General features: G+C 55.7%; 1 protein-coding gene across 1 annotated transcript; it reads left to right on the top strand.

Annotated features, from left to right (window-relative positions):
- The first annotated feature begins 1,669 nt into the window (after positions 1-1,669).
- On the top strand, positions 1,670-7,425 carry FOXE1 (forkhead box E1). Its single transcript, XM_056325370.1, has one exon. It carries the CDS (start codon positions 2,553-2,555, stop codon positions 3,438-3,440), a length of 888 nt encoding a protein of 295 aa, XP_056181345.1. The 5' UTR covers positions 1,670-2,552; the 3' UTR covers positions 3,441-7,425.
- Positions 7,426-10,030: the final 2,605 nt, after the last annotated feature.

The following is a 10,030-nucleotide window of genomic DNA, read 5'->3' as shown; positions in this document are numbered from 1 at the left end:
CAGTTGCCTCCCCACAGGAACTGGTACTCAAAAGAGACACCAGTGCTTAAAATGGGATGTACACCTGCTCCTAGCATGGAGAGTTGAACATGTTTTTAAATAGGCTGATGATAATGACAGATTGAGGATAGTCTCCAGGCCACCACACTATACAAGTCCCTCTCCACTCACAAATACTGCCACTACAGTTTAACCTGCATGATGAGGGAAGGAGAAGGGACAACAGCCAGCACATGCTGTTTGGGTATCCATTTCACTCTGCTTACTTGCTGGGCTCTGCCAAGGAAAGTGCCTTCTTGGAAAAGGATTTTCATCATGAGCAGGGATGGCAAAAGCAGCTGTTCAGCCACACCATCCCACCTCAGCACACATCTCTTTCATTCCCTGTCCTCTACAAGTGCAAAGTGAAGTGTGATCTGATTTTGCCCTCTGGAGGCACAAAATTGGCATGGCGCAGAGAGACACGCAGCCCCATAGGTGACTGAAGTACCACACTGCCTTTTGGAAAATCTGGTAAGAAAATTCAACCCCAGCTACAGCTTCCCGTGAGCCAGACGGCAAAGCACTGCAGGCGTGGCAGCTTCAGTGCTCTCCTTTGGCGCTGAAGGAGTGAGTTTCTTAGTTCCTCTGGGGTAATACTACCCTAGTGTTTTGTGTACTTCAAGAACACAGGTGTCAGTATGGGAGGCTGATTTTTCTTTCAGCACAAACTCTGCAGCTTGAGATTTGAAATACGGCCACACATCTGCAATCCAGCTACTGGGACCACACACATGGGTCCTCAGAGAGAGCCACTTCACAGTTTGTTCTGCTAGCTCCACAGTTCATTCCCAGATCACTGGAAAACTGCACAAATAAGCAGGTGGCCAAAGACTCTGGGATACCCTTATTTAGCTAGACATTAGGGCTGGGGTTTCTTTGCTGCACGCGCATGGATCCTCACACACATAGATTTTTCTCCAAGCAGAGAAACAACTTTGCTGGAAACCTCCAAAGCAGCTCTGTTTCACTAGGATGAACATCTCCCACCTCCCCTCGCTCCCTTAAACATCATTTGTGCGATGGCCAAGAGGGCTTTGGGAAAGCTTTTCCCACAGAGATAAGACTCAGCAGTGCACTGGTTACCTGAGTTCTGGGAGAACTGGCAGGAGGCACCAAGACACGGGCAGGATCAGCTGCACAGCCATGCACAGTACCTGCGCACCTAAGCATATCCACCTCCCTGCACACCCACTCCTCTGCACACATCTGCCCATATCCATTCCACACACCTTTGGACACTCACGCCTTGGGTCCAGCCACACACACCTGTACGCACCAGCACATGTTTGTACACACACTTGCATGTCAGTTCACACCCGCAAACCTGCGCACAAACTCTCAGCCCCAGTGCCCTTGCACACCCATGTACCTGTGCACGATCAGCCTGCCATGCCCACACATCCCTCTCTGCACACCCGCGCACACTGACCCTTTCAATCCCACTTCTAGCACCTCCTGCCATCCACTTTGTCCTCTGGCTTCCAAGGATCACCATGCCAGCAGGCGAGGAGGCTGCGCTGCCCCCAGCCCTGCAGGTGGGTGCCACAGGGGTACAAGTCCTGGGCACATGTTCCTCACCAGGATGCACTCATGGCACTTGTTCTGACCCGCAGACCTGCGGTCTGACCCTCAGCCCCAGGGTCTGACCCTCAGCCCCAAGTATCCGAGCAAGCAGGAGGGTGCTGGCAGGTAAGGATGTCCCAACGGCAGCCTGTGGAGAGCCTGGTGTTCTTTCTGGTTGGGAGGAAGCATCATGCACCTGGAGGTCCTGCGACACAAGGATCAGGGACAAAAGAGTCAGATCATGGTTAAACCAGGGGCACAGCAGCCCAGCTCTGTGCCGAACTGCTGCTGGGGACCGGAGGTGAGGGCCCCAGTCTGCATGCATTTCACCGAGCGGCTCCGCACACAAATCCCACTGCCTGAGCCCGCACTCACCATCACTCCCCACGCCGATCAGTCACCGAGGGTTTTTGCACGTTTCATTCGTTTCTACCGGGCAGGAGCATGGGGCTCCAGGTGCGACACCGCCAAGAGCCGACTGCTCCGCGCCGCGGACCGGCAGCAGCCTCCCCTGCGACAGCGGCGGCCCCACACCGCCCGCACCCGCTGGCCGCCAGCCCAAGCGGCCCCAAAGCTGCCGAGCCGTGCCCAGACGCCCGCACCGGGACCCCGCAGACGCCCTCGCTCCGCCCGGTGCCCGCCGCTCTCCCGGCGCTGTGCGCTCCCGACGGCGGCGGGATGGCGGCGTCCCGACGGCGCTGGGGATGGGGACCACGGGGGGGGTGGCGGGAGGAGAGGGGGGGTTGCCGGGGCTGGGCGCTGCCCCTGACCGCGGCGGCGGCGGCGGCACGCCCGGCCCTGCCCGCGCCTCCCGGGCTGCGGGGCGTTGCAGGGGGAGTGCCGGCCGCCCGGGCGCGGAGCCGCTGGACACCGCCGCATAAAAGCCGCGGCGGAGCGGCGCTGCGCCTCCTCGGCTCGGCCCGGCTGGGGGCCGCCCCGACGGCCGCATGACCGCCGAGAGCCGGCTGCCGCCGGGCCCCCCGCCGCCGCCCCCGCCGCTGAAGACGGACGCGGCGCCGCCGGGGGAAGAGGCGGCGGCGGCGGCGGGGACGCGGGGCGGGCGGCGGCGGCGCAAGCGTCCGGCGGAGCGGGGCAAGCCGCCCTACAGCTACATCGCCCTCATCGCCATGGCCATCGGGCAAGCGCCCGAGCGGCGGCTGACGCTGGGCGGCATCTACCGCTTCATCACCGAGCGTTTCCCCTTCTACCGCGACAGCCCCCGCAAGTGGCAGAACAGCATCCGCCACAACCTCACCCTCAACGACTGCTTCGTCAAGGTGCCGCGGGAGCCCGGCCGTCCCGGCAAGGGCAACTACTGGATGCTGGACCCCCACGCCCGCGACATGTTCGAGAGCGGCTCCTTCCTCCGCCGCAGGAAGCGCTTCAAGCGCAGCGACCTCTCCACCTACCCGGCCTTCCTCGCCGAGCGCCCCGCCGCGCCCTGCCGCCTCTTCCCGCTGCCCGCCCCGCCACCCGCCGCCGACCTGCCCCCGGCCCCCGCCGCCGCCGCCGCCTCCTGCGCCTTCGCCACGGCCGCCGCCTTCCCCGCGCAGGGCTGCGCGGCCACCGCTCTGCCCCACGCCTACGCCCCGCTGCCCACCGCCCCCGGGCCCTACGCGCCGGGTGGCCCCGGGCAGCTGTACGCGCCGTCGGGGCGCATCGTGCTGCCCGCCTCGCCGCCCGCCCCCGCCGGGCTCTACGGCCGCCGCTCCCCCGCGCACTACCCGCCGCTGCCGCACGCCTACGGCGCCGGAGGGCAGCTGGGCGCCGCCGAGCCCGGCCCGCGGCACGGCACCTACCCCGGTGGCCCCGACAGGTTCGTCCCGGCGCTCTGACCCGGCCCGGAAGAAGGCCGGGCGGCCCGACGGCGCGGACTGGAGCCCGGGAGAGGCCGGGCTGTGGGGCTCGCCCGACGCAGCTGGACCCAGGGCCGCCCGGGAAGATGCTGGAGGACCTTGGGCTGCACCTCCGCATCCTGCCACCTGCCCGGGCTGCCCGTCGAGGAGCGCCGCAGCCGGCTGAGGGGGGCCTGCCCAGCCCCTTTGGCTCTCACTGGAGAAGCCCTAGGGGCTCCCAAGTGCCTGAATGGGGCAAACAGCCCTTCCCTCTCTTACACCTTTCCTGAGGCAGGTGCTCAAAGCTTCCTGCCAGGCTCCCACCCTCCTGGCACAACCAACTGAGCCCCCAGGTCTACCCGGGAGGATCTCACTTTTAAGTCTCTCCACTGTTGACAATTTTATGTATAGAACGAAACATCTGCTGGGGCAGGGGAGGAGGGAGGCAGGAGGAAGCGTTCCCCAGCCTCGTGCAGCCAAAGCTGTAAAAGTGGGATGCATGGCACTAACGTGGTGGCGTGTCCCTCATGATGTGCAGGGCTGTCACATCAGTTACTGCACCAACAACGCAGCCCAGGCTGGAGGAGGTTTAGATGCTGAGGTTGCAGCCAAACACAGCAAGTCAGATCCCTCCAGGGCTCATGCTCTGTGCTGCAGGCATTAAGAGAATGGTGGGATCGGAAGTACAAAAACTTTTACTGTGACCACGCTCAGCTGCTGGAAAAGAGACCCAGCGAGGCAGCAGTATCTCTGCCCTTGGAGGTCTTCCCGGCTTGATTGAACAGAGCCTGAGTGACCTGATCTGTCTTTGGAGTTGGATCCAATGTTGAATTTTGACCTGCTTTGAGTGGACACCTGGTCCAGAGGTCTACGGAGGTACTTACAACCTAAATTACTTTTATCCTAAGGTCAGCCCAACTCTGTCTGTAGCGTAGAGAAATCAGCATTTATGGGGGCAAACTTTCCATCCTGAAACAAGTTGGAGAGGCAGGACATAGTGCCTTTTCATCTTCGTTTGCTCCCCTTTCAAGCTTCCCTAGGATGGAAGAAAGGCTAGAGGAAAACATAGAGGGGGCAACTGATAGGAATGGATGTGAGAGGCAAAGGCTTGAAAATAGATCCATGGGGAAACTCAAGGAAATCCCTCCCAACAGATCCCATCAGGGCCTGGAGAGGTGGTGGATGATCAGGGCTCTGCCTGGGGCTATGAGCAGAGTGGGAGCAGATATAACCCTGCTGCTGTCCAGATCTCCTTATCCAGCTACTTTTTCTTGTGGAGCGGGAGCCAGTGTTACCAAGACTGAGGAGGTTGGTGAGGGATACTGCCATGTGATGGAGCCTTGCTTGGGGAGAGGTAGGTGCAAAGTGCAGCCAGAGCCTCAGCAGGAGCTTTTGGAAGAGCAGAGAGGGTGCACCAGGGTCTCTCTCACCACAGAAAGATTCAGATCATAGTATAACTGGGGTTGGAAGAGATCTTGGGAAGTTTCTGTTCCAATTTTGTGCTAGAAGCAGGGTCAGCTCTGAGTCAGACCAGGCTGCTCAGGCCTACCTAGTTGAGCCCTGTCAGACTCCAAGGATGGAGATGGCACAGTGGTTTTGGGCAACTTGACTGTCCTCACGGGGGAGTTTATCCTTCAATCCATTCAGCACTTTCCTAGTCTCATTTCCTGTCTACTGCCCTGTGTCCTGCTGCTATGCACTGCTGCAAAGAGCTCTGATCCCATGAAGACACCTGTACCTTCTGGTCCATGGAGGATTTTTTAGATGAGGTCCTCAGCAGGATGAAAATTGTGTAGAGGCAGGTCCTTGCCTTCTGTGGGTGGGTACTAAGGTCCAGGTATTCAAAGTGGGACATGCAAGGAAGAAAACAGAATGGAGCAGGAAGGTGGCTGGATGTCCCCACAGTGCAGTTTGGGTGGAGGAGGCTAAAGCCCTCTGCAGTAGCTGGACAGAAGTTGTATACCTGCGTTCCATGGGGCTCTGAGGTAGGAGATGAGTTTTAGATTCACAGCACCCATCCCTCTCTCAGAATGGTGAGGACAGCACGTGGTGGGCAAGGTACCTCATGGGCTGGGAGGCTGGGGCTGGCCTGGCGCTGCTGCCCCTTGTCCATCCAGATCTTTTTGTAGTATGTCAGGAAGCTCTGCTGCCTGCACACAGAGCTGGGGTGGTTTCGTTGCTGTCACTGGGGGCAAGTGTAAGTGTCATTCGGATCTTTGGTGTGGTCAGGTGAATCAGATTTTTTTCCCTTCCCTGCTTTCCCTCCAGAAAAGCAGCGTTGTCTCTTTCTGTGTCCTTCCTGCTCCTGGTGTGTCCAGAAACTGCTTCCATCCTGGCAGGCGCAGAGCCCTGCCTCTGCATCTTGACTGCCTCAGCCTGGGGCAGGTCTCGCCAGATCCTCTCCCAACTTCTCCCTTCACCAGCTGGAAAAGAAGCCGTACACTTGGTTTCACTCTTAGTTTTTTGATAGCTGCCTGCTAGCTCTCTGCTTTTATTGGCTGCAAGGACTGGACTGCATCCCTTTGCTAGCAAGTCATGCAGACCTCTTTCTGGTTTAGGGGTAGCTGGGAGAGGAATTGTCCTGCCTCCTAATGCCTTCCTTCTTCCTGTAAGAGCAGTTATCAGTGTGGATCAGATCATTTTCCTGAGCCTAGAGGTCTTCTGGCCCTTGTTCCCCATTACTTCAACCTGATTTTTTTCTCTCCTCCAACCCTGGTGCTAGTCTAAGGTTCAGTCTAAAAACAAGGTCATCAGTGATGATACAGGTCTTGTGTAAGCTATTCCTGACCTCAGATAGCTTTGGTAGCAAGTTCAGGGAGCAAAACGCAGTGTCTGGAGGATATCCATGATAGATCTTGATGACTCAGAAGGCACAAATTGGGTAGGTTCAGTTGCATATTGTTTGCAGATAAAGTCTAGATGCTTGTTCTTACTTTTCTCCAGATCTTTTATACCTACAAGCTAGGTAAACCAGACACACCTAGAAAGTATACTTTCTGCAGCAGGTGCAGTGATGAGCCTTTTGCATCAAGGCACATGGCCACAAACTGCTTCACCTTCAGCCACAAGCAGCTAGAAAACCTGGGCAGGAGCTTCGTGCTCAGTGAAGAGCTACACAGACCCTTCAAGGGACAATACGTCTGTGTGGGGTCTCCGCCCTTTGGGGTTTTTGAGATGAAAATAGACAAGGCTATACCTGCCCAGTGCTAATGTTTGCAATACTCCAACCTCCTGCTTGCAGCAGGCCTGGAGACTCAGAGATCCCTTCCCACCAGCACTGTCATGGTTTTGTGGCTATTGCAACCTCTCTGAGTTGTGCAGGCTCAGATGCAAAGGGTGTGCTGAACACTGCAGGTCTGTCCCTTGTGGCAGCAGGATGTGCTGGCCCTGTGTCTCACGCGTGACCACTGGCAGAGGAGGACAAGGTTGTTGCATCCTTGGGGAGCCATGGGGTTGGGCCGGTCGTGAGGATATGGGGATATGCCATGGGGATATATTAGATGGTGGGATCTCAAATGTATGCATGTGCCATGGGGATATGTTAAACATTTGGATCTCAATGTATTTTTGCTGGGCACTTTGCTTGTAGTTCTCAGGCACCATCCAGAATAAGGAAAAATTTTGATTTCTGGAAGCTTTATTGTAAATATCTGAGGGGCCTCCTTTTAGCAAAGCTAGTCTTAATTTTCAAACTAGTCTCTTTTTTTCTGGGAGAAGAGTCTAATAGGTTTAGGTTATAGTGCTGTAGGAAACACTTAAGTGTAAGCACAGAGGAGGAGAGAGAAAGGCCTTGAAAGTGCTCATTCCTCAGAGGACAGAGCCTCTTGATTCCTGCTCTGCCCAAGTTCTGGTACAGTCAGGTGCTGCACTGACTCTGGGAAAGAGGTGGATTGTTACAGCCCAGGAGAACATTTTATTATGTATTGGAGATTTTTTGTATTTACTCTTCTACTTCACTTGTAATGGAAATAAATCTTTGTCCTGTTTGTAATGGAGTGTCTCTCTCAGTTTTTCCAAGCCTTCTCTGCATTCCTGAGGCCAGGAGAGCGATGATGCGGAGCAAGATGAGCACTAGATGATGCTCCTTGCGTTTTGCTGTGTCTGTCTTACCTTGGCTTTTCTTGGTCTGGTGGGATTGCTGAAGACATTGGAGGGGGTAAGGGGGTGGCAAGGCCAGGGCAGAGATGGCTCTACCAAACTTCTGCAAACCCCCCAGCCCCAAGTCACCAGTCTGCTTTCAAGGTCTCCTGTCAGGCTATAAGTGTGTCCTGGACGTCAATGCATGAAGCACCAGCCCGGCCAGGTGCCTCTGCTGAAAAGGGGCAGGTAGGGAAGCCAAGGCACTACCTGTGGTAAGAACACAGCCTGAGAGGTGGGCAAAGGAGTTGTGCTTGGTGTTCATTACTCTCTGATTGCTCCAGTGTGGAGCCAGGCCAGCTGGAGAAGATTTTACTGCTGGAGACAACATTATGTTGCCTGTCCTGTGGCAGCAGCACCAGAAATGTTTGGTCTTGCCTCCTGCACCCCAGGCCAGTGAGGTTTTTTGGCTGCAGAGGTGGAGTTCCCACAGCCGTTGGCTGACACTGTGTTCACCTTGTGCAACAGCAGCATCTGTGGGAACAATTCATGAAGCAACAGCCGTAGCTAATGGGAGGTGTAACAGGCCTTCAGGGGCAACTGCACACTTCAGGGCAAATAGTCTGGCTTGCACATGTCCAAGATAATGGCAGATGTTGCCCCTTCTGCTGAGAGGGTGGTCACCAGCTTCCCAAGAGGTTTTGAGGGAAAGCAAGCTCTGCAGCTGGTGTCCTGTCAACAGCCCGAGCTGGTGGGAGGGCTATGAATGAGGTGGCAGCACGTAGTTTAATCTGCCAGGTTATCAAAGAGCAGATAGGAAGGTCTTCAACAGCTCTGGGACTCCCAGGTATGATTTATCTGCCTTTGGAAGAGGCCAAGAAGCGCATCAAATTTATGAGAAAGAGTATGTGGGTGAGGCAGCTGCCATTTGGCCAGGAGGGGGTACATTGGAGGGAGTCCAGAGCTTGGTGAGTTGTAGTTAGAGGTCGGTCTGTGCTGCTGGAGGTGGGCTTTAGCTGCACCTATTATCTAGAGCTGCGATGCCAGCATTAGTGATCAGAGAGGATGTCCCACTCGTGCAGCGCCTGGATGTGAAACAATGTAAGCACAGGAAAGCTGATGCTCTTGGGGGGCTGACCTGAAAAGAAGTGTGTGGGGATACGCTGGCCCATGTTGCACAAAGAACAGCTTCACATGCTTGTCTTGGCATAGGTCTGGAGGCCTGTTTCATAGGAGGCACCATCTAGACAGCAAAGCAGATGTATCAACTCACTCCTCCTGTTCTAATTTATGTCTTCTCCCTGTCTGAGGCCAAGAAGTCAAGGTGGGAGATGGTGGCATCAGCTATACCTTGAAGCTGGGGTTATTTCTCGGAGCTACTTTTGGAGCTGGAGCAGTCACCCCAACCCCTCCTTGCGCAGGCAGACTGAGAGGGAGGGAACGGACATCTTGGTGGGGACCCCCAGCTGAGGGCTGCCCGAGTCTGAACACTCCCCACCTCTGTCAGTATTCAAGCACAGGGCACAGCTAGCGGTCCCTGGGGCATGTAGGAAGCAATAATGCAGTGAGCATGAAGTACCCTAGCCACACTGCTTGGGCCAAGAAAAAAAGGAGGCTGTACCCTAGCCTCTTCTGCTGATGTGAAGTCCATAGTGTTGTTGCATGTTCAGGGCCAGATGTCTAGCTGAAAGTGGCCATGGAGCAAGCAAGAATGGTAGCTTTGGGCTGGCACTGAGGCCACTGCTATCCCTTCTCTTTCTCTGATGCCAGGAAGCTCAGATTTGCTAGCCAGTTATGAATTTGCAAAGCTGTTGTCTGGATGTGAAACACCTAAAGAGATCTTAATTGACAAAGGAGCTAATGAGTAGCTTCTGACCTTTTTGTTCACAGACAAGTCCTGAGCCAGCATCACATCTCTTGGTCTGATGGCGGAGACGCAGGTCACTTCGTGCATGAAGCCCTCTGAGTCAATCACACCTGTGGCTGGCTCTTGCAAGGAAACCATCTGCACCTCATGTTGACCTCTTCCACTTGGAAAAGGCACACATGAGTCCAAGCTGTCATCTTCTGAGGTTAACAAACCGTGTCGCAGGCTTCATATCACTTCTACACCCGTAAGTTTTAGCACATAGTCTGTCACCAAGTTAGTGCTCACTTGCAGTGCTGGTCCTAGATTTAGCCGGTTAAACAGTGGCTTCCTGGCCACCCCATCCCAACTCATCATGCTGAGTCTGGGATAGGCTAGTTGAAAAGTAGCAACCATGAAGGTGTCTGCTGTGATGGGAGCAGCACGAGGTGGTGAGCCCACTGGAAGATCTTGCTGTGCAGATCATGATCTGGCCACCTCATCTCAGCACGCTGGTGATGCCCAGAGCTGTGGCAAAATGGCACACTATTTACTGGGTTGTGTAAGTGACAGCACAACGCTGTACTCTGGAAAAAAATATTTAGCTCCACAAATATTCCCCTTGCTTGAATGCTGTAGAGGTATGGATCACAGTCTCGTTGCTTAA

The sequence above is a fragment of the Falco biarmicus genome, chromosome Z, assembly GCF_023638135.1.
Source record: "Falco biarmicus isolate bFalBia1 chromosome Z, bFalBia1.pri, whole genome shotgun sequence".
Lineage (NCBI taxonomy): Eukaryota > Metazoa > Chordata > Aves > Falconiformes > Falconidae > Falco > Falco biarmicus.
This window is presented reverse-complemented; position numbering and strand designations above follow the sequence as displayed.

Coding starts and splice junctions, on each gene's coding strand:
- FOXE1 (XM_056325370.1), top strand. CDS start 2,553: ATGACCGCCGAGAGCCGGCTGCCGCCGGGCCCCCCGCCGCCGCCCCCG.